The sequence below is a fragment of the Phoca vitulina genome, unplaced genomic scaffold (genome assembly GCF_004348235.1).
Source record: "Phoca vitulina isolate PV1807 unplaced genomic scaffold, GSC_HSeal_1.0 scaffold63, whole genome shotgun sequence".
Lineage (NCBI taxonomy): Eukaryota > Metazoa > Chordata > Mammalia > Carnivora > Phocidae > Phoca > Phoca vitulina.
This window is the reverse complement of record NW_022589766.1, coordinates 206,783-232,940: the sequence shown is the minus strand read 5'-3', so window position 1 is coordinate 232,940 and position 26,158 is coordinate 206,783. Positions and strand designations below refer to the sequence as shown.

General features: G+C 42.4%; 1 protein-coding gene across 1 annotated transcript in view; it reads left to right on the top strand.

The window, feature by feature from the left end:
- The window catches only part of APOB (apolipoprotein B), a 37,774-nt gene extending 11,997 nt beyond the window's left edge, over positions 1-25,777 (top strand). Inside the window, exons 13-29 of the mRNA XM_032391593.1 lie at positions 292-503; positions 796-1,033; positions 1,602-1,778; positions 3,129-3,320; positions 4,401-4,568; positions 5,038-5,249; positions 8,136-8,318; positions 9,122-9,243; positions 10,971-11,181; positions 11,930-12,105; positions 12,229-12,416; positions 12,894-13,039; positions 14,018-14,391; positions 14,930-22,099; positions 22,496-22,610; positions 22,713-22,896; positions 23,838-25,777. Of these exons, the coding sequence (XP_032247484.1) occupies positions 292-503; positions 796-1,033; positions 1,602-1,778; positions 3,129-3,320; positions 4,401-4,568; positions 5,038-5,249; positions 8,136-8,318; positions 9,122-9,243; positions 10,971-11,181; positions 11,930-12,105; positions 12,229-12,416; positions 12,894-13,039; positions 14,018-14,391; positions 14,930-22,099; positions 22,496-22,610; positions 22,713-22,896; positions 23,838-25,466 (11,697 nt within the window). The 3' untranslated portion in view covers positions 25,467-25,777. The remainder of the gene's footprint in view (positions 1-291; positions 504-795; positions 1,034-1,601; positions 1,779-3,128; positions 3,321-4,400; positions 4,569-5,037; positions 5,250-8,135; positions 8,319-9,121; positions 9,244-10,970; positions 11,182-11,929; positions 12,106-12,228; positions 12,417-12,893; positions 13,040-14,017; positions 14,392-14,929; positions 22,100-22,495; positions 22,611-22,712; positions 22,897-23,837) is intronic.
- Positions 25,778-26,158: the final 381 nt, after the last annotated feature.

Genomic DNA, 26,158 nt, shown 5'->3' with positions numbered 1-26,158 from the left:
AAAACAAGTTTATTTTCACTTATAGTAGCAGATCTTCCTCAAGTCACAACTTGAGTATGTTAATGCAGTTGAATGTAACATGCATTTAATAGGAGTCTTCTGAGACCCTTCCTTGAGCTGGTTGTTCTGAGGGACGCTAGTGAGAAGATACCATACCAGCATTTGAAAAATTATCAGAAAGAAATTTGACTTGCATGTAGTAAACCACCAGCAGACCACACCAGTGTTTGCCAGGCATGTTCTGTGTTCTGACCAAATGATAGTGGTAACAGTCTCTTTTTTTGGCTACAGGTCAGGGAAGTTCTTCTTCAGGTTTTCCTCAATGATGCCTCTTCAGGGGATAAGCGACTGGCTGCCTATCTCATGCTGATGAGGGACCCTTCCCAGTCAGATATTAATGAAATCATCCAGCTTCTTCCACGGGAACAGAATGAACAAGTAAAGAACTTTGTGGCTTCCCACATCGCCAACATCTTAAACTCAGAAGAATTGTATATCAAAAAGTAAGTAAGAGTAATTTTCCCCCATCTGCCACAAAGGGCAAAGAGTAATCCACCATCCCACCCCACCCCCACCCATTCCTAAAGGCCACTGCCTGCCCTTTATGGAGTGTTCTTTCTTCTGGGCAACATGCACGCAAAAATGCAGCAGAAGCAGACCTGAGCCAAGCTCTTGGGCAAATGAAATCCAGATAGTTTGGTAGCATTCAGCAATCCATATTTCCTTGGGGTGAGAGAGACAATGGATTCTTAACATGATGTGTAAGCTAAAACTACACTCATTCTTTCCATCTAGCTTGAAAAAGTTAGTGGAAGAAGCTCTGAAAGGATCTCAACTCCCAACCATCATGGACTTCTCAAAATTTTCCCGGAACTATCAATTTTCCAAATCTGTTTCCCTTCCATCACTTGACCCTGTTTCAGTCAAAATCGAGGGAGATCTTATATTTGATCCAAATAATTACCTTCCTAAAGAAAGCATGCTGAAAACAACCCTCAGTGTCTTTGGATTTGCTCCAGCGGACCTCTTTGAGGTATGTGTGAGACTAAGAAGAGGCTTCCGTCCTCTCTCCTGTTCTGTACAACACCATAAATAGAAAGTCAAGGGAGTCATGAGCCAGCCTGGGGAGGAGCTACAATCAGGCAGCTCATTCCTACCATCAGTTTGAGGGCTTCTTCTTTCCCTCCTCCCTTGCCCTCCTGCCTTCTAGCTAAAGGTCACCTGAAGCATGACTCTGTAGTATTAAGGGAAATGTAGATGTCTCAGGGAAGCCCTTAGAACCAAATCCAACAAAACACATGGGCTATGCGATCAGACTGATTTGGTTCAAACCCCAAATTCATTCCCAATCTGAATCTCTTGTTTAATTGTTTATCCTCTCTGACCTTAGCGTCTTCTGGAAAAGGACAAGTAATAAGTTCTGCCTTTCAAGATTCCAGTAAGATTTAAATAAAACAACTCCTGTGGTGGCTGAGCTCAGCTCCTACCCCATAGTATTCATTAAATACTTATTTAATTAAATGGACATAAAGAGAGGAATTGGAGGCTGACATACAACAAAGCAACCTGATGGCATTTTCTTGCCTGATTTTCTTTCTCAGATTGGTTTGGAAGGGAAGGGTTTTGAGCCAACATTGGAAGCTCTCTTTGGAAAGCAAGGATTTTTCCCAGACAGTGTCAACAAGGCTTTGTACTGGGTTGATGACCAAGCTCCTGATCATGTCTCCAAGATCTTGGTGGACCACTTCGGCTACACCAAAGATGATAAACGTGAGCAGGTATGTCTTTATTAAGAAAAGCTTTGGATCTCAGTGCAAAAATATTTTTCTCCAAGCCTAGAAGTCAAGGAGCTGTCTAGCTGAAATGATAATTATGTCTATTATTTACCAGTCCTGTGGGGGTAAAGACTAGGGTCATCTGCAGTTATAAGCCTCCTGGAGATTCAGTGTGCCCAGGAGCCAGACTTATTAGAGGCATTCTCCCATAATGATTAACAGTGTAGACTCTGGGGCATGGGTTTGAATTCTGACCTTACTGTCTTCAAAATGTGCACACCTGGGAAAGCTGCTTGATACTCTGTTTCTACATCCCCAGAGTGCTAATAGTCCATAACTCACTGGGTTATTTAAAGACTAAATGAAATAAAGTATGTAAAATGCTAATCAGAGTGCATGACTGGTACTGATTGTTCAATAAGCAGACATTATTTTAATTTTTAAATTCATATTTTCATTATTAACTGCTTTCTTTGGCTCTTACTCATATAGTGGGAGCAAAATCTACTTTGAAGCTAGCATAAGCCCCCACTTAAGGAGTAGAAAATAGATTGTATAATCTGGAGCTTCTTGTTCTTTAATTTTTTGCTACTCCAAGTGTGATTCAGTCATTGGCTCACATCAGAGTTTGTTAGAAATGCAGATTCTGAGGCCCCACTGGGATATACTGCATCAGAATCTATATCTTAATGACATTCCCTAGATGACCTGTATGTGCATTTCAGTTTGAAAAGCAGGGCAATAATTTACTCCTAGATGCTCACAGATGGCCCCACCTCCACCTTCTAATTTACTCACCTCCACCTGAGGCTGAGGGTCTTTGCTCTGTTTGGGTCTGTCAATCACTCTTTCACATGTTTAAGCATCAGTCTATGGAGTTCTTCTAATCTCTAAAAAGAACTTGTCTAGGATAGGGTGTTTTTCAAGCTTTTGGCCAATTTATATAGCAGCTACATTTTCTCAAGAAACCCCTAGTATTCATCCCTCATCAAAGGAGAAAGGGGTAATCAGGGGAGACGTGAGGGACAGACAATCTTCTGCTCTTGGTGAGCCTAGGAATCCTGGCATCCTGGAGAACAGAGGTCCCTCTTACTATGCCTACATTCAAGTTAAGAACAGCATGGAAGCACCCACTATCCCTGATAAGACCTCAGTTTCTCTTTCCATCTCAATTTGGAGGAGCTATCTATCTTTCTGTAAAAGGCAGGAGTGATTTCAGTGGCTTCCCTATATCCCCACCTGTGTGCTTATATTTAGCCCATCGTGGCTGCAGCATGTGGGCCCCACATCAGGAACCTGAAGGCATTTGACAATGCTGACCCCTCATTAGACATTTTGTCGTTAAAATCCCAGGACATGGTCAATGGAATTATGCTCAATGTTGAGAAGCTGATCAAAGATTTGAAATCCAGAGAATTCCCAGAAGCCAGAGCCTACCTCCGCATCCTGGGAGAGGAGCTTGGCCTTGTCAGGCTCCAAGACCTCCAGGCCCTGGGAAGGCTGCTGCTGAATGGTGTTCGCACTCTTCCCGGTATCCCCCAGATGGTAAGTGGGCCAGGCACCATCACGGGCAGTGAGATTAGCCCATGCCCTTTTTAGATCCCCCAGACTCCTTAAGATCCTGTCCCGCAAACCAGAGAAAGTACTTGTACTTCCTTCAAAGAAGCAGGTTTGCCTTGAATTTCAGGAGGAAGATTCTTGGGTTGCAAGGAATTGGTAACATTTAGAAATTAGGCCTTTGGTAATATTAGGTGTATCTTTCAAGGGCATCCATTTGTTCATCTGGAAAACAATATTAAGTGTATCTCCCTATATTTATGCTACAATGATTATGAAAGGATGCATTTGACAAACTGTAATCCACTATCTAAATACGAGTTATAGTTTCCATCATTATTAATTTATTAATAAGGGAGAAAATATCCAAATATTGTTCCCCAATATTTGATAAATAATAATGTTGGCTTTAAGAAACCAGATTTCAAGTTATTTTCTAAAAATTTTATTTAAAAAAAAAAACGATGCATACTAATATGTCCATCATCTCAATAGCTCTTTAGTTTTAAAAAAATGGTTTTGGGGTGCCGGGGTGGCTCAGTCACGTAAGCAACTGACTCTTGGTTTCAGCCCAGGTCATGATCTCAGGGTCCTGGGATCAAGCCCTGAGTCAGGCTCTGCACTCAGCAGGGAGTCTGCTTGTCCCTATCCCTCTACCCCTCCCCCCGCTCTAAAATAAATAAATCAATCTTTTAAAAAAGTGGTTTTATCATAATAGATTATACTTAAGTAGACCCTCATTTCCATTTAGACTCCAAATAACCAGAATTAATCTATGCCATCCAAGGCTACTTAAAGCTCATAAAGCTCTGAGGCACAGCAGTATTCTTAAGTGACTGAACCACTAGATCAAAATGACATGGTATCTGTCTAGGGCAATTTCTTATATTCCAATCTGTTGAAACCAATAATCATGCATTTTATCAATAGTCAGCTAATCAAAATATACTAGTCTGTTTCTTTCTGGTTAAAGAAGAACAGTTACTGTCTGACATGTGGGAGGTTGCATTTCACAAATCCCACTCTAATGAGGCTTACTTGTAGTTACTGCCCCTGTTGGATCTACAGATTGGAGAGGCCATCAGGAAAGGCTCAATGAATGACTTGTTTCTTCACTACATCTTCATGGACAACGCCTTTGAACTCCCCACTGGACTTGGGTTCCAACTGCAAGTCTCCTCCACTGGAGTCATCACTCCTGGATTCAAGGCCGGAATGAAGCTTGCAATAGCCAATGTAAGACCCTCTTCACTTTTTCATTCCTTAGGTTGTTCATTTCCTCCACGATTGGTTTCTTGTACAATTTTTAAATGTGTGTCGTTCAAGATGAAGTATATCATCGTTGTCATTGCCTTATTCATTTTTATGAAAAACTTTAGGATTCCACTAGGAGGCTCCACCTTGCTAGCTCTGAGCAGTAAGGAGACAGCTATTCTCAATAAATGAGGATTCCTGTCCTCTTTCCATCCTGTTATGTTAACTTTAAGCAGTTAACTCGGGCACTTCCCAGTGTTGGGTATCAGTGTAGTCTGGCTCTGGGGAACTGAGAACGTGGCTTTTCTTTCTCCAAAGGAATCACAGTAATGTTTCCTGAGGTGTGAGTGATCCAGAGATGTTTGCCCAGGGATGGGGAAGGGCAGTTGATCTGACTGCACAGGGACTGAGATATTTAATGAAGCTGAACAGGTCATTTTCTGACTTACAGTTGCAGGCAGAGCTGGTGACAAAGCCCTCTGTGTCCGTGGAGTTTGTGACAAACATGGGCATCATCATCCCAGACTTTTCAAGGACTGGGATCCAAATGAACACCAACTTCTTCCATGAGACAGGCCTGGAGATGCAAGCTGCCTTGAAAACTAAGCAGCTGAAGTTCATCATTCCTTCTCCAAAAAGGCCAGTCAAGCTGCTCAGTGGCAGGTAATTCCATCTGCCAGATCTGACTACCAGTGTTAGAGGGAGAGTTGAAACTGGATCCGTAGGACTTGACTGCCTGAGATAATTCAGGGCCCTATGAACCAGGGGGTGTGGGGGGAGAGAAGGTAGTGAATTACCTACTTTTAACCTAGCTTAGACTCACCAAACAATTACAATTTCCTCGACTGTCCAGGTTTTACCAAATTGATATTTAGGACTTACTGATTAATCACTTGTTATTAGGTTATTTTTTGTTGTTGTTTGTTTGTTTTGAGAATGAAGAAACACGAACTCCAGAGAAATCGTCCTTGGGAAATGAACATATTTTCCACAGGAAAAATACCAGAGGACATACTAATCTGTGGTAGCTAGCTCAGTGGATAGAGCATGAAGGTCCTAATCTTAAGATTATGGGATGCAGCATATATGAGAGCTCCATTTTCAATGATATCCTTAAACATTGATTTACCTTAGTTTCTGTATCTTGGACACATTAATTTGTTGATTCAAAAAGAGTAAAAATAGTATTTAAGTGCCTAATATATATGAAGCACGCGGAATGAGATACACCTGACCTTCTAGCACTTAGTTCACAGGAAGGACGTACAATGAAGCAAGCCATTAAGTATCAAGTGCAGGCTGAGAGGAAACACTGGAGGACATGAAGTTCTGTAAAATGTAGCCTGTGGCACTCGGGGAAAGTTTTCTGAAGAAAGTGATGGTTGAGCTGATACCTGAAGGCTGTCAGAGTTATGCAGACCAAGGAGAAAGGAATGAGTGTTCCCAGGCTAAGAGAAGAGAATGGCTTGAAGGAAAAAGAATAGTTCAGGAGCTGCAAGAAAGTCAAAACTCAGTGTGGTGAAGTGCACAGGGGTCATGGAGGGAGGTGACAGAGGCTGGCCTTCTGAACCATCTGAAGGATGTTGGACTCTTCTGAAAGCAGAGGAGTTTGAAGTGGGAGCATAAATAAAGCAAGCCTGGTGTTTTAGAGGACATGCTCTGACTCCAGAGTGGGGCACGGATGGACAAGGAGCATGACTGGAGACAGGATGACTGGTTGGAGTCTGTCACACCCACCTGTGGGTGAGAGATGCTCACAGCCTGAAACAGGCGAGGGCCAGGGAGGGTGCGGGGAGGAGCGAGCCTACTCCAGAAATTCTTAGGGGGTGGAAACATGAGCACTTGGTAATTGACCAGATGCGAGGCAAGGAAGAAGAGGAAGAGCAGTGGGGGTGTCTCTCACTGAAACAGGGAAAGTGGCTGGTTTGGAGGAAGCTGACAAACTCAGTTTGGGATATACCACATTTGAAGTCCTGTGAGACCACCCGTTCGAATAGCTGGCAGCGGGATCAATGGGTCTGAGCTCAATAAACAGGCTGGAGCTACAAATACGGGTTTGGGCATCATCTGCAGATAAAGGTTGTTGAAGTCAAGCAGCAATTGGTGTAGGGTAAGACGTGATGAACTAGGACAGAAATGGGGAAAATGTGAATGTGTGACGCGGAAGAGGAGAAGCAGCAAAGAGTGAGGAGGAGTGGTCCGAGAGGTGGAAGAAGAGCCCAGGCTGTAAAGACTCACAGAAGCCCAAGAGAGGCCACCAGGGTGGATTGCTCCATAGGCAGCTAAAACTGGCACTTAGGGTTCCAGCCCACCAGCAAAGCTAGCTTTTAGGGCACCCCTAAAACGAGGAAATAATACAGAGAAAAGAACATGATATTTCAAAAAAAAAAAAAAAGGCATCCTTGGATGAAATCAGGACATTGCTAAACTTTGTTGCACTTACTAATTTTTTTAAGTACATACTTGGGAGGAGGATTCTAAAATCCTTTCAGAGGTTAGGGACTCTAAAGTCTTAATCTGGCCATAAGTGAGCAGCTCTCCCTAATGCTTCTGGGAGATCAAGGAAGATAACACCTAAGAAGGTCCTTTGGAGTTAGGAGCAAGAAGGTGATTGGAGATGCTGATGGCAGCAGTCCCAGAAGCATGATGGTGTGGCATCAGATCACAGTTCATGAGAAGTTCATGAGAAGCTTGTTGAAAGAGTGGAGACCATGAGGCCGCCAAGTTTCTTGATTGTGAGGGAGACAAGAGGGGCAAGCAGGGAAAGAAAATGTATGTGTGTGAGTGCATGTGTGCACATATGCACACATGCAATGGGAGAGGTGTGCAATGGAGAGGTATGCATGATGGGAGAGGCATGCGATGGGAGGGGTGTGTGATGGGGGAGGCGTGCAGTGGGAGAGGCGTGTAATGGGAGAGGCATGCAAAGGGAGAGGCTTACGATGGGGAGGTGTGTGATGGGGGAGGTGTGTGATGGGGAGGTGTGTGATGGGGAGGTGTGCGATGGGGGAGGTGTGCGATGGGGGAGGTGTGCGATGGGGGAGCTGTGTGATGGGGGAGCTGTGTGATGGGGGAGGTGTGAGATAGGGGAGGCGTGCAAGGGGAGAGGTGACTTGGACTTATTCAATGTGGGAAAGAAGTGGAAAGAAGCCAGTAAAGTCAGAGTTACCCCTAGGCTTCCCTTCACGGGGGGGAAGGGGCACACCAGAGTTCAGGGCCCAGTGATCTTTATTTAACATCTGAATCTCTGTTTCCCCTGTAAAACAAGGAGCCTCCTAATGCCTGCTGTTGTGGGGATCACAGCGAACAAAAGTAAACAACTCAGTGCAATGTCTGAAACAGAAGAGTCACGGTGTTTGTTAGCCTTGTTGATGTTTGTACTGTTCGCTGTTTCTGAGTAAATCAGATAATCTGAGGTGGGTGTGGACAGAGGGGAGATAGAGAGCAGGTTAAGGGGGCAAATGTTGGCACTGCGACATGCAACCATCAGTGATGTTCAAGTCAACTGGTAACTTGAAGGTAACTCAGGTTTTTTTCTTTCTTCACCAGTAACACATTGCATTTCCTCTCCACCACCAAGACCGAAGTGGCTCCACCTCTCAACGAGAACAGGCAGTCCTGGTCGGCTTGCAAGCCTCTCTTTACTGGCCTGGACTACTGTACATCGGGCGCTTACTCCACCACCACCTCCCCAGAATCTGCCTCCTACTATCCGCTGACCAGGGACACCAGGTGAGAGTTGCTCAGTGTCCCACCCCGCATCTGCTCATCTTCTACATTATGGCCACTTGGCAGGGCAAAGGGAAATCTGCTGTGTGTTCTAAGAGGCCTGTGCCACCAGCCTTAGGCGTTTGCACCATCCTTTGATTACTTAAAATTACCTCTGTCCAGCGCACCTGAAGGGTACTTACATTCCTACCTAAACTTTGAGTAGGACTGAGTTTCTCCATAGGGGGGGGGGGGGGGGGGAAGGTAAATCATGACTCCTAAAGGAGGTCTTAGCTCAAAAAATAAACAACCAAGGTGATTCTAGCACACTCCCTCCAGGGAGCTAAAGCCATTGCCCATGAGAAATATTCCTTTGAAAGCATCTCTTTATAGATGGTGTCCCTCTTTTCTCCCGTATGCATTAGAGAGTGGAATCACAGCACAGATTCCAATTTGCTCCTAATTCAGTGTCCAGGTTTCTGAGCCTCCAGACACATTAGCTGGACTTTTCCTGGAGCCCCCTGATGTGTTCGAAGCGTCAGCCATGCTTGGGGGCTCTTTGTCCTCAACTCTCTCCGCTTCCACTCTTTCTTCTCAGCTTTGCTGATACAATCAGCCAACTCCCACTCAGTTTGTCCAAACACCTTGGGGTCTCCCCTGGCCTTGGGCTCTTGGAGGGACTGAAAGGGATCAGTTAGGGACAAGAGACGATATTAAAATAAGGACCATATTTTGGTTGCCATGGAGGCTGGGTTGTTTTGGGGGTGGTTAACATTGTCACTGAAAGCTCTAACATTGTGCACCACATTACACTGTGATATCTTTAGATTTGAACTGGAACTGAAGCCCACGGGAGAAGTAGACCAGTATTCTGCCAGTATAACCCACGAACTGCAGCGAGAGGCCGGAGACCTGGTGGACATACTAACCTTTGTAACTCAGACAGAAGGCAAGTATCTAGAAAGGGCTCCTCCATCTCTGCCTCAGTCTCAGGTCCAGGACTCACAAGGAGGCCTGATTAATTTAATGTATTTAACAAATTTATTGAATGCCTGAAAGGTGCCAGGCCACTTCTAAGAACTGAGGCTAGAACAATAAACAGTGGTGATAAACTCTGCCCACATACTGTTTACAGCCAACAGCCAAACAAGTAAATATTCAGAATGCCAGATTGGTGCTGGGGAGAAAAATAGAGCATAAAGGAGAAAGGGTGGAGGAAGACAGTGCCATTTGACATGATAAGGGAAAATGTCACTGGTAAAAGAACATTAAAAAGGGACTTGAAGGAGACAAGGGCATAAGCCACATGGAAAGAGTGTTACAGGCTGAGGGGCTCATAGGTGCAAAGGCCCTGAGGCAGGTATATGGCCGCCAGGTTGGAAGAAAAGGAAGGAAGCTAATATGACTGAAGAGGAGAGATCAGGGAGGAATATGGTAGAAGATGAGGTCACAGAGATAGGGGGAAGTAGGGGAAGGATGGGCTTGTAGGCCGTGGCAAGGACATTGGCTTTTACTGTGAGTGAACTAGGAAGTCACTGGAGAGTTTTCATGATCTGTCCCTGTCCCCCTAAAGTCTTCAGCTCAAAGAAACTAGTATATGGGCTATTACAGTGATCCAGACCAGAGATATGGGCGCTTTGGATTAGAGCAGTGGCAAAAGAGATCTAAGAAGTAGTTGGATTCTGGACATATTTTGAAGTTTAGGCTTCTCAGGATTTGCTGATAAGGTGGGTATTGAATGTAAGAGAGAAAATGGAATCAGGATGGCCCTAAGTTTTTTGGCCTGAGCAACTGAAGAGTGGAGTTGCCATTTACCCAGATACAAAAAGGCTGGTGGAGAAGCAGGTTTTAGGGGATGGGGCAAACTTAGACATTCACTTTGGAAGATCTTTTAATGTAGGAATAGTATGTCACAAAATTAAATGAGAAAAACAAAACCCACAGGAAAGGGGGTACGTGCTGAAAAAAAGGTCACATAACAACTTTCCAAAGGTGTAAAATGGGCACACCTGTGAATTGGAGAAAGCCTAGGAATCTCGTGACAAAGGAAAGAGAAGTCTGGAAGAGGGGAAGCCAGGGCTAGGAACCAGGAAGCGTGTCCCAGGTAGAGAGTCACGTAGAGATGTCATGTCTGCCTGGCACAGAAGAACTTCGAGCCTTTGTTGTTCCCTGACTACGCCAAGTGTTTCCCATGTCAGACCTTTGCATTCCAGGTCCCAGTGTCTGGAATGCTCTCCCCCCAGAACATGGCATGGCTCAGACCCTCTCTTCATTCGGGTCTCTGCCCATACATTGCCTTATCAGAGAGAACTCTGACCACCACACAGGAAATAGCACCTCTGTATCCCTCTCTTTCTTGTCTTCTTCAGTTTTACTTTTCTTCATGAAATCTAGTATCATCTGACGTGCTTGTTTATTGTCTGTATACCCCCCCCACTAGAATGTAAGCTCCACGAGGGCAAGGACTCCCTAGTGCCAAGAGCAGTGCCAAACACACGACAGGCAATCAATAAATATTTGCAGAGTGAACAAATGTGTAAGTTAGAAATTTAAGGTAAAATCCTAAACTGTGTGCTCATTTGAGCCATTGAATGCTGAGGATTTCTCTGCCTTTTCCTCTCCTTCCTTCCTAAACATAGCTTCTGTTCCTTGATTCTCTTGTACACACCTTTTCAGGTGCGAAGCACACTGAAGCTACTATGATGTTCAAATATAACCATCAGCGTAGGGCTTTGTCCAGTGAAATCCAAATTCCAGATTTTGACGTTGACCTTGGGACAATCCTCAGAGTTAGTGATGAATCTACTATGGAAAAAAAGTCTTACAAGCTCACTGTGGACATTCAGAACAAGAAAATCACTGAGGTCACTCTCACTGGCCACATAAGGTATGGAAGGCTTGGGGTGATCTGACCTGAACTGCAGGCCCAAAACTGACCAAACCAGGGCGCCTGGGTGGCTCAGTCAGTTAAGCATCTGCCTTTGGCTCAGATCATGATCCCAGGGTCCTGGGATTGAGCCCCATATCAGGCTCCCTGCTCAGCGGAGAGCCTGCTTCTCCCTCTACCTCTGCCTGCCACTCCCCCTGCTTATGCTCTCTCTCTCTCTTAAATAAATAAATCTTTTTTAAAAATTGGGGGAAAAAACTGAGCAAACTAGGGGCATCCCCAGTCTGTGGTCCAAGAGGCAGATAGAGCCCTCAATATTCTGACCCTCTGCACATGTCCAGTTGGATCTTCCTACCATTCACTGGATACTTACTATTCATCAGGTACTGTGCTGGGTGCTCTAAAGGAATTATCTCAGTTTTCATAATAAACTGCAACATAGATACGAGTTTCCCTGTTTTGTAGATAAGAAAATGGTAGCTCAGAGGGGTTAAATAACTTGGCCAAAGCAGTAGAGCTAGTAAATGGTACAGAGGGATTCAAACAGTTTTTGAAAATCATTTGTTTCTCCCATATCACCCTGGAAAGTCCTGAATTTGTGCCAAAGTCGGCTTCAGAAGTTAATGAGCTCATTTTCGGAACCGTTCGTGTACCTCATTTTTGTCGCCACCAATGACGCTTCTGTTTAATCCTACATATCTCCTTGGGATGGATAGTCATGGAGGTCAAATGATTTTCTTTTCAATAGCTATGACAGAAGGGAAGAAGGCAAAATCAAAGGTGTTATTTCCATACCCCGTCTGCAAGCAGAAGTCAGAAGTGAAATCCTTACCCAGTGGTTTCCCACAAAACTACTCCTCCTAATGGACTCATCCGCTACGGCTTATGGCTCAACAGTTTCCAAGAAGCTGGTATGGCTTTATGGTATGTACCTCCTCTCCCCATGAGTGCTTCCAAAGGCACTGTGGACATGAGTGTGTTGTTGAGAGCCATGGGTTAAGGGCTGACCTGGTACTATGGATGACTATTTCACATGTGCACTTTCAGATGAAGAGAAGATTGAATTTGAATGGAACACAGGCACCAACGTGGATACCAAAAAAGCGGCTTCTAATTTCCCCGTGGACTTCTCTGATTATCCTAAAAGCTTGCATACGTATGCCAATAGTCTCTTGGATCACAGAGTTCCTCAAACAGACATGACTTTCCGACACATGGGTTCCAAATTAATAGTTGTAAGTATAAATCAGTCAGTCAATAAATACATGGTTATAAGGACTAATTACATACTCAACCCTGAGTTAGGTGAAGGAGAGTATCCAAAGATGGATAAGGTACGCTTCCTACCTCAGGGAATTCTTGGGGAGCAAATAAATATTCGTGCATGGTTAGTTACCCAGTTACACAAGGCCCTATGTGATAAATACCGTATAAATACTACTAAGCAGAAAAGTTTACTGTGCCTATAATATCAAAGGAAGCTTCAAGACCCTGGCTAGGAGTTTGACTATGTTATATATTCTTTTTATAAAACACAGGAAGAGATCAATGACTAGCACCCAAAATTCATAATTTTCTGTGATTTCTTTTTAACTTTCAGTGCATCATTCTACTTAATGATTGATCTGTCAAATATAGATTATCACCTGATGTTAATTGTACTTTGAGGCCCCTCCATACCCATTGCTCTAAAAGCTTCTTTTATTTTGTAGGCAACAAATACCTGGCTTCAGAAGGCATCTAAGAGTCTTCCTTTTGCCCAGAATTTGCAAGATAACCTCAGTGGCCTAAAAGAATTGTACCTCCAGAAAATAGGATTGCCAGACTTCCACATCCCACAAAACCTCTTCTTGAAAAGGTAAAACACACACACACACACACACACACACACAAAAGAACACAGAAAAATTTCTTGAACCATAAAAAGTAAATGGCAAGTTTTACTTAGCATAATTTAGACTCTTTTTAAATTTACCTTTTTAAGAGAAATAATTGAAGCATCTTAAGGAGATTGATAACTCTCACAGAAACACAATGGCATTTTTGCATTATTGGACATGGGGTCTGAACGTGAACACCAATCGAGTCAGAAAGAACCTAAGAAAGTAATTGGAGGATTCTGGTACATTCACACAAAGAGGTTTTGTGCACTGCAACCTGAATTTGAAAGCCATCTAGTTTTCCTCCATCATAAGTGAACTATCGTAATAGTCCGCTATATGTGCATAGTATTGAAAAGATTACAAAGGGCTTTTAGGTATCCGAGGCCAGCTCTGTGAGATCAGCAGAAAGGGTACCATTATCCTCACTATACAGATAACATCACTGAGACTCAGAGAGGCATAGACACAGAGCATCACCACTCAGTGGAAGCTAAAACTACAGCCTAAGATTACTGCTCCCCACACCACACTCTTTTCACATACCCAGTTGTCTCATTTCAGTTTAGCAAATAGGAAGTATCAAGTGTCACATGTGTGTAAAATGCTGCACTAGGTGCAGTGAGAATATAAAAACCAGGTAAGGGGTCATCCTTCCTCCCAGGAAGAGCATGTAGGCACTGACGAGTGAAGCAGCTAATTATGTGAGCAGAATTGCAGTGTGTTCTTTGAGATGGACACAAGGGACTGGCTCTTGGAAGGGTTTTGAATGGATTTGAGTGTTTGATGGATGAAGGTGAAAAGCACGATTCTGGACACAGGGAGCAGCATGAGGAAAAGCATAGTGTGGGTTTGGGAATGGGGTACGTGCGCCACTGCTTGGAAGGTCAGAGAGCAGGGAACTTTGGGTTCTTGATTTCTGACTGTGGGGACGTTGTCTTTGCTCTTCATTTTAGTGATGGCCGGGTCAAATACACATTGAACAAGAACATTGTGAAAATTGATATTCCTTTGCCTTTTGGTGGAAAATCCTCCAAAGATCTAATGATGTTAGAGACTATTCGGACACCAGACCTCAACTTCAAGTCCATAAGATTCCACTTGCCGCCGTGGGAATTCCAAATCCCCACCTTTACCATTCCCAAGTTGTATCAACTGCGAGTGCCTCTCTTGGGTGTTCTAGACCTCTCTACAAATATCTACAGCAATTTGTACAACTGGTCCGCCTCCTACACTGGCGGCAACACCAGCACCAACCACTTAAGGCTTCAGGCTCGGTACCACATGAAGGCTGACTCTGTGGTTGACTTGCTGTCCTACAGTGTGCAAGGTGAGCCGTGGTCGGGCAGAGGGTACACAGGGCTGATTCATTGCAGGCTCTGATGGGATAGCCTCCTCTGGGAAGGAAAAGACTCAGGCTTTCTTACAGATATTTTCCTTGCTATTTAGAAGCCTATTCATTCATTCATTCATTCATTCATTCAACTAATAGAAATATTTATTAAATGTATAATATGTACCAAGCATTCTACATGGGCAACAACAGAGAAAGCAGACAGCTAAACTGGTAATGAAAATTCGGCATAGGAGGCGCTATGATAGGGTATAATGGAAAAGTATAAGGCACAGAGAAGCACTTGATAAGGGAACCCAACAAACTCTGTGGTGGTCAGGGAAGCCTTTTGCTGTCAGATTTTACACTTGTGTCATGGATGGAGGAAGTTCCTCTTGCACAACTAACCCAGATCAGGGGGACTTTATTTATTTGCGGGGGGTGGGGGGATACTTTATTACTGAAAGACTTCCAACATAGAAATTGCTCTGGGAATTTATTTAATTTAACTGATGTGTTTTAATTTTTATGTCAGGATCTGGAGAAACAACCTATGACCACAGGAATATGTTCACATTATCATGTGATGGGTATCTACGCCACAAATTACTGGACTCAAATATGAAATTCAGTCATGTGGAAAAAATTAGAAATAATCCAGCCTCGAAAAGTTTGCTAACATTTGACGTTTCTAGTGCCTGGGGACCTCAGATATCTGCTTCAGCACATTTGGACTCAAAAAAGAAACATCATTTGTATGTCAAGGAAGCCAAGATTGACGGGCAGTTTAGAGTCTCTTCATTCTATGCTAAGGGCACATATGGCCTGTCTTACCAGAGGGATTCTACCACTGGCCAGTTAAGTGGAGAGTCCAACCTGAGGTTTAACTCCTCCTACCTCCAGGGCACCAACCACATAACAGGAAGATATGAGGATGGAACTGTCTCCTTAACCTCCACGTCGGATCTGCAAGATGGCATCATTAAAAATACTGCTTTCCTGAGATATGAGAACTATGAGCTGACCCTGAAATCGGACACCAATGGGAAGCATGAGGATTTTGCCACTTCTAACAAAGTGGATATGACCTTCTCTAAGCAAAATGCATTGCTGCGTTCTGAGTATCAGGCTGATTACAAGTCATTGAGATTCTTCAGCCTGCTTTCTGGGTCACTAAATTCCCATGGCCTTGAATTAAATGCTGATATTTTGGGCACTGACAAAATTAATAGTGGTGCTCACAAAGCAACACTAAGGATTGGCCAAGATGGAATGTCTACCAGTGCAACTACCAACTTGAAGTATAGCCCTCTGGTGCTAGAGAATGAGCTGAATGCAGCGCTGGGCCTCTCGGGGGCATCTCTGAGATTAACAGCGAATGGCCGCTTCAGGGAACACAATGCAAAATTCAGTCTGGATGGAAAAGCTGCCCTCACAGAAGTATCATTGGGAAGTGCTTATCAGGCCATGATTTTGGGCGTCGACAGCAAAAACGTTTTCAACTTCAAAATCAGTCGGGAGGGCCTGAAGCTTTCAAATGACATGATGGGATCTTATGCTGAGATGAAGCTTGACTACACGAACAACCTGAATATTGCAGGGTTATCACTGGACTTCTCTTCAAAACTTGACAACATTTACAGCTCTGACAAGTTTTATAAACAAAATGTTAATGTACAGCTACAACCCTATTCTCTTGTAACTACTATAAACAATGACCTGAAATTCAATGCTCTGGATCTGACCAACAGTGGGAAATTACGGCTAGAACCCCTGAAGCTGAATGTGGGTGGGAACATAAAAGGAGTCTACCAAAACAACGAAATAAAACACATCTACACCATTTCTTACGCTGACTTATCAGCAAGTTATAAAGCAGACACCGTAGCTAAAGTGCAGGATACAGAGTTCAGCCATCGGCTTAACACAAACATCGCCGGGCTGGCTTCAGCCATCGACATCATTACAAACTACAACTCGGACTCACTCCATTTCAGCAACGTTGTTCACTCTGCCATGGCCCCATTTACAATGACCATCGATGCACATACAAATGGCAATGGGAAACTGAGTCTCTGGGGAGAGCATACTGGGCAGCTGTATAGCAAATTCCTGTTGAAAGCAGAACCTCTGGCCCTTACCTTCTCTCATGATTACAAGGGATCCACAAGCCACCATCTCCCATTGAAGAGCAGTATCGGTACTGCTCTTGATCACAAAGTCAGTGTCCTGCTTACTCCGGCTGAACAGACAGGCACCTGGAAACTCAAGACCCAGCTGAACAGAAATGAATACAGCCAGGACTTCGATGCTTACAATAATAAAGACAAAGTTGGTGTGGAGCTTAGAGGACAAGCCCTGGCTGACCTCACCATGCTAGACTTCTCGATTCAAGTGCCATTTTTACTCAGTGAACACACCAACATAATTGACACTTTAGGGATGAGGGATGCTATTGGCCAGCCCCAAGAATTCAGTGTTGTTGCTTCTGTAAAATATGATAAGAATCAAAATGTCCACACCATCAACCTCCCATTCTTTGAAATCCTGCCAGAATATTTTGAGGAGAAACGAATGGTGATTATAACAGCACTGGAAACCATACAGAGAGAACTGAAACTCATCAATGTTGATCAGTTTGTGAAGAAATACAGAACAGCCTTGGACAAGCTCCCACAGCAAGTCGATGGTTATCTGAATGCACTCAACTGGGAGAGACAAGTTTTGAGTGCCAAGGAGAAACTAACTGCTCTCACAGAGAATTATAGAATTACAGAAAATGATCTACAAATCGCATTGGACAATACCAAAATCACCCTTAATGATAAACTGTCTCAACTAAAAACATATGTGATACAATTTGATCAGTATATTAATGATAATTATGATTTACATGATTTTAAAATAGCTATTGCTAAGATTATTGATCAAATCATTGAAAAACTGAAAATTCTTGATGAACATTATCATATCCATGTAAATTTAGTAAAAACAATCCATGATGTGTATTTGTTTATTGAAAAGACTGATTTTAACAGAATTGGAAGTAGTACTGCATTTTGGATTCAAAATGTGGACACTAAGTATAAAATCAAAATCCAGATACAAGAGAAATTGCAACAGCTCAAGACACAGATTCAGAATATAGACATCCAGCACCTTGCTGAACAGTTAAAACAACAGGTCGAGGCTACTGATGTCAGAGTTCTTTTACATTGGTTGAGAATTACAATTGAGCATGTCAAATACTATATTATAAATCTTATGGAAGATTTTGAAGTAGCTGAGAAAATCAGTGCGTTTGGAGCCATGTCCCATCAGTTAATTAAGATGTATGAAATAGACCAACACATCCAGGGTTTAATGGATAAATCAGTACAGTTGGCCCACCAATATAAGTTGAAGGAGACTGTTCAAAAGCTAAGCAATGTCCTACAACAAGTTAAGATAAAAGATCACTTTGAGAAATTGGTTACATTTATTGATAATGCTGTCAAGCAACTTAAAGCATTGTCTTTTAAAAAAATCATTGAACAAGTAAACAGATTCCTTGACATGTTGGTAGAGAGATTAAGGTCATTTGATTACCACCAGTTTGTAGATGAAACCAATAACAAAATCCGTGAGGTGACCCAGAGACTCAATGGTGAAATCCAGGCCCTGGAACTTTCACAGAAAGCTAAAGCACTGACACTGTTTGTAGAGGACATCAAGGGCACGGTCTCAATCCATCTGGAACACCTAAAGGGCACCCAAATAAACCTATTCTTCGATTGGTTGCAGGAGACTTTAAATTCAACATCTTTAATCTACATGAGAGAAAAATTCCAAGAGACCCTAGAAGATATACGAGACCGGGTGTATCAAATGGACATTCAGTGGGAAGTTCAACGGTACCTGTCCCTGGTCAGCCAGGTTTACAGCACACTTGTCACTTACATTTCTGACTGGTGGAGTCTCACCGCTAAGAACCTCACTGACTTTGCAGAACAGCATTCTATCCAAGACTGGGCTGAGAACCTGAAAGCCTTGGTAGAACAAGGGTTCACTGTTCCTGAAATCCAGACCACCTTCGGAACCATGCCTGCCTTTGAAGTCAGTCTCCGTGCTCTTCAGGAAGCTACATTTCAGACTCCGGACTTCATAGTCCCCCTGACAGATCTGAAGGTTCCGTCAGTTCAGATCAATTTCAAAAGGTTGAAAGAAATAGAGATGCCATCCAAGTTTGCCACACCAGAATTTACTGTCCTTAATACCTTCCACGTGCCTTCCTTTACAATTGACTTGGTAGAAATAAAAGCAAAGATCATCAGAACCATTGACCAAATGCTGCACAGTGAGCTGCAGTGGCCAGTTCTGGAAGTGGACCTGAGGAACCTGATGGAGGTAGACACCATTCTTGCTAGCATCACTCTGCCAGACTTCCATTTGCCAGAAATCAAAATTCCAGAATTCATACTCCCAAATCTCGATTTTAAAGATTATCAAGTTCCTGACCTTCACATACCAGAATTCCAGCTTCCCCGCATGTCACCCACAGTTGAAGTCCCTACTTTTGGCAAGCTTCATAGCATTTTGAAAATCCAGTCTCCCCTTTTCACATTAGATGCAAATACTGACATTCAGAATGTAACTACTTCAGGGAACAGGGCAGAGATCGCAGCTTCTGTCACCGCCAAAGGAGAGTCCAAATTAGAAGTTCTCAATTTTGATTTTCAAGCCAACGTGCAGCTTTCAGGCCCTGAGATTAATCCACTGGTTATGAAGCAATCCATGAGGCTCTCCAGCAAGTACCTGAAAACAGAGCACGAGAGTGAAGTGCTGTTTTTTGGAAATACTATTGAGGGAAAATCAAACACAGTGGCAGGTTTACACACAGAAAAAAATACACTGGAGCTTAGTCATGGTGTGCTCGTCAGGATAAACAATCAGCTTACCTTGGACAGCAACACAAAGTACTTCCACAAATTGAACATCCCCAAACTGGACTTTTCCAGCCAGGCTGAGCTGCGTAATGAAATCAAGACCCTGTTGGAAGCTGGACACATAGCATGGAATTCTTCTGGAATAGGGTCATGGAAATGGGCCTGCCACACATTCTCAGATGAAGGAGCACATGAATCACAAGCTAGCTTTACTATAGAAGGACCCATTGCTTCCTTTGGATTGTCTAATAAGATCAACAGCAAACACCTAAGATTAAGCCAAAACTTCGTTTATGAATCTGGCTTCCTCGACTTTTCTAAATTTGAAATCCAGTCACAGGTTGAATCCCAACATGTGGGGCGCAGTGTTCTAGCCGCTAAAGGCACAGCACTGCTTGGAGAAAGGAAGGCAGAGATAAATGGCAACCATGATGCTCATTTAAATGGAAAAGTTATTGGAACTTTAAAAAATTCTCTTTTCTTTACAGCACAGCCATTTGAGATTACTGTATCCACGAACAATGAAGGGAACTTGAAAGTTAGTTTTCCATTAAAATTGATAGGGAAGGTAGACTTCCTGAATAACTATGCATTGTTTTTGAGTCCTAGTGCCCAGCAAGCAAGTTGGCAAGCAAGTGCCAGGTTCAATCAGTATAAGTACCGTCAGAGTATCTCTGCTGGAAACAATGAGAACAGCACTGAGGCCCACGTAGGAATAAATGGAGAAGCCAACCTGGATTTCCTCAACATTCCTTTGACAATTCCTGAAATGACTGTACCTTACACAATGCTCACAACTCCCCAGGTGAAAGATTTCTCCTTGTGGGAGAAAACAGGCTTGAAGGATTTCTTGAAGACAACAAAGCAATCATTTGATTTAAGTGTAAAGGCCCAGTATAAGAAAAACAAAGACAAGCATATCATCCCAATTCCTTTTTATGCAAAAGATTTCCAGGTATTGAGTACCCCAAATGATATTTTCATTCCAGCCATGGGCAATGTTACCTATGACTTTTCTTTTAAATCAGGCATCATCACACTGAATACCAATGTTGGACTGTATAACCAGTCAGATATTGTTGCTCATTTCCTAACTTCCTCTTCTTCTGTTACTGATGCACTGCAGTTCAAATTAGAGGGCACCTCAAGTTTGACGAGGAAAAGAGGCTTGAAGCTAGCCACAGCTTTGTCTCTGACTAACAAATTCGTGGAAGGCAATCATGACAGTACTATTAGTTTGACCAGGAAAAACATGGAGGCATCAGTGACAACATCTGCAAAAGTCCAAATTCCCATTTTGAGAATGAATTTCAAGCAAGAACTTAATGGAAATACCAAGTCGAAGCCTACTGTCTCTTCATCCATTGAATTAACATACGATCTCAATTCCCCTGAACTGTACTCTACTGCCACAGGGACAGTCAACCACAAACTCAACTTAGAGAGCCTCACCTCTTACTTTTCCATTGAGTCATCTACCAAAGGGGATATCAAGGGTTCAGTACTTTCAAGGGAATATTCAGGAACTATTGCCAGTGAGGCCAGCACTTACTTGAATTCCAAGAGTACTCGGTCTTCAGTGAAGCTGCAAGGGGCTTCCAAAGTTGATGGCATCTGGAACCTTGAAGTAAGAGAAAATTTTGCTGGAGAAGCCACTCTGCAACGCATCTATACCATCTGGGAACACAACACAAAAAACAATTTACAGCTAGAGGGCTTCTTTTTATCATCTGGAGAGCATACAAGCAAAGCCACTCTGGAACTCTCCCCATGGAAAATGTCAGCCCTTGTTCAGGTCCATGCAAGTCAGCCCAGTTCCCTCCTTGAAATCAATTACCTTGGCCAAGAGTTGTCCCTGAATGCTAACACTGAGAACCAGAAGGTCAGCTGGAAAAGTGAGGTCCAGGTTCATTCTGAGTTCTTCCAGAACAACATACAGCTTTCCAATGACCAAGAAGAGGCACGCCTTGACATTGCAAGTTCCTTAAAACTGTCCCTATGGTTCCTCAAAGATATTGTCCTTCCAGTTTATGACAAGAGCTTATGGGACCTCCTAAAGCTGGATGTCACCACCAGCATTGATAGGAAACAGTATCTTCATGCTTCAACTGCCCTTGTGTACACCAAAAACCCCAATGGCTATCATTTCTCTGTCCCTGTGCAAGAATTGGCTGATAAATTCATCATTCCCAGACTGAAACTAAGTGATCTAAATTCAAGTTTTGTCATACCTACATTCCAAATCCCATTTACAGATCTTCAGGTTCCATCCTACACATTTGATTTCAGTGAAATAAAAATCTACAAGAAGCTAAGCACTTTGCCATTTGCCCTCAATATACCAACACTACCCAAAGTGAAATTCCCCAAAGTTGATGTGTTAACAAAATATTCTGAACCAGAAGACTCCTCGGTACCCTTTTTTGAGATAACTGTGCCTGCATCTCAGTTAACTGTGTTCCAATTCACCCTTCCAAAAAGTATTTCAGCTGGCGGTGCTATTGGGTATCTAAATGAGGTGGCCAGCAAGATTGCAGACTTTGAGTTGCCAGCCATTACCATACCTGAGCAGACTATTGAGATTCCTTCCCTTAAGTTCTCTGTACCTGCTGGAATTTTTATTCCATCCTTTGGAGGACTGACTGCACATTTTGGGGTGGCCTCTCCCCTGTATAATGCTACTTGGAGTGCTGGTTTGAAAAACAAAGTGGAATACGTTGAAACATTCCTGAATTCCATGTGCAATTCAACCATTCAATTCCTGGAATATGATCTAAATGGTAAGAAAATGTCCTGACTCCTATATGCTCTATATTTGCAATGAGAGTTGTGAATAAATAATTGCATATTTTTGTAAGACTGGAAGTAAAATTACTCTCCATAGCAAAATTTTAAAAAGAGAAAGAGAAGGATATATACCCCACGTGTAAAAACCACCCTGTAGAAAACCTACAACATTCAAGAGGAATAGATTCAAAGAAAGTATATATATATATTTTTTTGTGATGATCTTAGGACTAATAATGTCTCCTTCTAACTATTTTTGTTAAACATGGACAGCATGTTTCAAACATGTAAAGCATGTAGTTAAGATAGAATTCTCCTGGTTTTCACAATGAAAATATTTATGTCCTGCAGTTATTAATCTAATGAAATATAACATTTCTCCTCTACAGTTGTGGGAACACACAAAATTGAAGATGGCATGTTAGCCTGTAGGATGAAGGGAACATTTGCACACCATGACATCAGTGCAGAATATAAAGAAGATAGCAAATATCAAGGACTTCAGTATGGAACTTTTATGGAAATCTCATCTCTTTTCAAATCATTGTGATTTTTTTTTCCATCTCCATACCCTTCATGATGGCTCATCTGCTTTTCTGCTTTCAGGGACTGGAAAAAAGAGATTCACCTTGACATCACCAGCGCAACATTCACTGATGTCCATTTGCACCACCAACTAAGTAAGAATAGCCTCTCCTCCTCTGTGGCCTCCCCAGCCATAGGCACTGTAGCCTTGGACTTGGAAGACAATAACAGTACCTTAAAATGGAACCTGTACTATCGCCCTCAGGTGAGTCCCATATAATGGGTTACATACCCCAAAAACGGGTAGAGAATTTGAGAAAATCTATTCAATTCAATGCAAAGTATTCTCTCAAGGCTTTCCCAAAGTAGAGGAAACCAAGAAATGAGCAGTTTGAACTTTTTCTCTGAGAAACTACTCTCCAGAATGTACTACAATGATTTTATTGATTTTAATTATTACAGGCACACATGACATCCTATTTCCACTATTATTCTATTACCTTATGGCAAATTTAGAATGATGAGGGTTATGCCTCATCACCTAAATCATGAGCAAACTCTGCCGAGTACATTTTTCAGATAAGGGTTTCCAGAGTATCTGAGGCTTCAAAATTTTTCCCCACAATAGAAGCGTTAGCTGAGATATGACAGATTTCTCTCATGTACTTTATAAGCTCTGCCAGGGCCAAATCAAAGATGCCATTAGTAGAGAGGAAGAAGCAATCAAGTTCTACTGCTAAAGTTTGTCACAGGTTTAGAGAATGAATGGCTCCTGATACTGGGATTCTAGGTCTCTGCTAGATGGACTCTGGACTTTTTCCTTTTTGCTACTTCTCTTTTCTCTGAAGTAGTCTTCTCCTGTCTCTTTCTCCACTTTCTCCTCCCCCTCCCCTCCCCATCTCCCTCTCCCTTTCCTAATCTTCAGTCCTTAGAAGGCCTTAATGTTAAGTGTTACTGTGTAAATGCCATGCATAATTTTATACTTCCTGGGACATATGATAAAGAGGAATTAACAACAGTGAACTTGTTTAACCATAAGACAAACACATGAACTGACATATGCAAGATAAATCCCCTTCAGAATATGAAAGATCCTCTGATCTTTACTTTTAACTGTTAATGAAGTTTTAGTGTAGTATATTATGTAATCAGGATAATTGAAAACATGGTTTTTTTTGTTGGTTTTTTTTGTTGTTCTTGTTTTAGTCTTCTCTAGATAAAAAACTCAACATATTCAAAACTGAGTGGAGGTACCAGGAATCTGGTGAGAAACGTCAGATCAAAGTCAGCTGGGAAGAGGAGGCAGCATCTGAACTACTAAGCTCTCTCAAAAACAATGTGCCCAAGGCCACGAGGGCTCTTTATGACTATGCTAACAAGTACCACCAGGAGCACACAGGACTCGATCTGAGAGATGCTTCTTTAAAACTGAGAAGAAGTCTGCAGAACAGCGCTGAGTGGGCCTATCAAGGCGCCATGAGGCAGATTGATGAGGCAGACATAGGGCTCCAGAAGGTAGCCAGAAGCACCACTAAAACCTACCAGCAATGGAAGGACAAGGCCCAGGATCTGTACCAGGAACTGTTATTGGCTAAGGGAGACCAAGCTGATTTCCAGGGACACCAGAATGAGATGTTTGACAGATTAATAGGAGTTACTCGGGAATACAAAGTCATAGTCAGTCATCAGATTGACTCGTTGATTGATTTCCTGAAGTTAACCAGATTCCAGCTCCCAGGAAAAGTCGGGACATACACTAAAGATGAAGTCTACACTGTGGTCATGAGGGAAGTAGGGCAGGTGCTGTCCCAGGTATATTCAAAAATCCATAGTGGGTTAGAAATAATGTTTTCCTATTTCCAAGACCTGATGGAGAAATCTGAATTAATCAAGGACCTAGAGATTAAAATTCCTTTTGGTTCACAGACCTTTAAACTAATAGATCTAATCTCGGAGTTTGGGAGACTGTTGATACCTTTATCACAAAAGCTACAGGATATATTTAACACCCTTCAGTCTCTCAAGACTACAGAAATGCTAAGTGATCTTCGGAGCTACTTACAAAGAACTTTCCAAGAGCTAGAAGAAGATATTCAATACTTAAAGGAGGTAAAATTTACTTATTTCATTGATCATATTCAATACAAGATCAACAGAATCTTCAACAAATATATTCCATATGTTTTTCAATACCTGTACCTTAACATTGGCAAGTTTAGTGAACTTGTTGAAAACCAACTTCAGAAATCTTCTCAACAGTTACAGCAGTACCATCAAATCATAAAGGATCTTCACAAAGAATATGTTGATCCAAATGTGGTCAGCTGGACAGCAAGGTTTTATGAACTTGAAGAAAAGATCATCAGCTTGCTCAAGAACCTAGTGGACGTCCTTAAGGACTTGCACTCCAATTACACTGTCAGTACTACTATGTTGGTTTCCGAGGTCTCAAGTCAAATTGAGCAGTTTGTGCAGAAAGATATCCAGGAATACCTTAGCATCCTTACTGATGAAGATGGAAAAGGGAAGAAGATTGCAGAGCTTTCTACCAATGCTCAGGAAATAATTAAAAGCTGGGCCATTGCAATGAAGGAAATCATTTCTGATTACCACCAGCAGTTCAGATATAAACTACAGGATTTTTCAGACCAACTTTCTGATTACTATGAAAAATTCATTACTGAGTCCAAAAGATTGATTGACCTGTCCATTCAAAAATACCACATGTTTCTGAGGTATATCACTGAATTGCTGAAAGAGCTACAATCGGCCACAGTCAATAACATGATCCCCTACATCAAGGTTTCTCCGGGAGAATTTACTATCACTTTCTAATTGTTTATAGCAATTCTCATTCATTCTTCTGTTCCAATTAAACTTCCATATAGTAGGGGAAAATTCAAACTGTACGTGTTGATATAACCACACACTGAGCCAGCCTTATGGCAAGCAGCTGACTCTAGGCAGAAGCACATATGACCTGGATCTGTACTGAAGCTGGCATCAGATCTCTGACGGTCTCTCAACTCTGGGAAATAACATTTTTTTTTTTTTTGCAAGTTAAAGAAAATCAGGATCTGAGTTATTTTACTAAACTTGGGGGAGGGAGAACAAATAAATGAATTCTTTATTGCATATTGTAGCACTCAATTTGACTCATTCATATTGAAAAATAGCAAAATGAGGGTATTGATTCAAATGTCTGGCATTTCAAAACTTCTAGAAGAATACACATGGAGTTTAGAGTAATAGAATAAAAGAGGAAAGGGAGAATTTGAGGAGGGAACTATTTTGCCACCTAAAAGATAAAAAAGGTAACTGATATCAGGGATTGTATTTGCCAAGTGAAAAGGAAGAACTATTTGCAAAGGCCTTCATGTAATTTGATCCCAAGGAGCAACTTATTTGTCTTTATGTGCCACACAGTCTTCCTCATCCACCAGTCTGCCCTCCCCCGGCAAGGTGCTCTATGGGGTTCTGAGATAAACAAACAGGCTCTTTATTTCACTCAGCCTGCCAGGAATGGA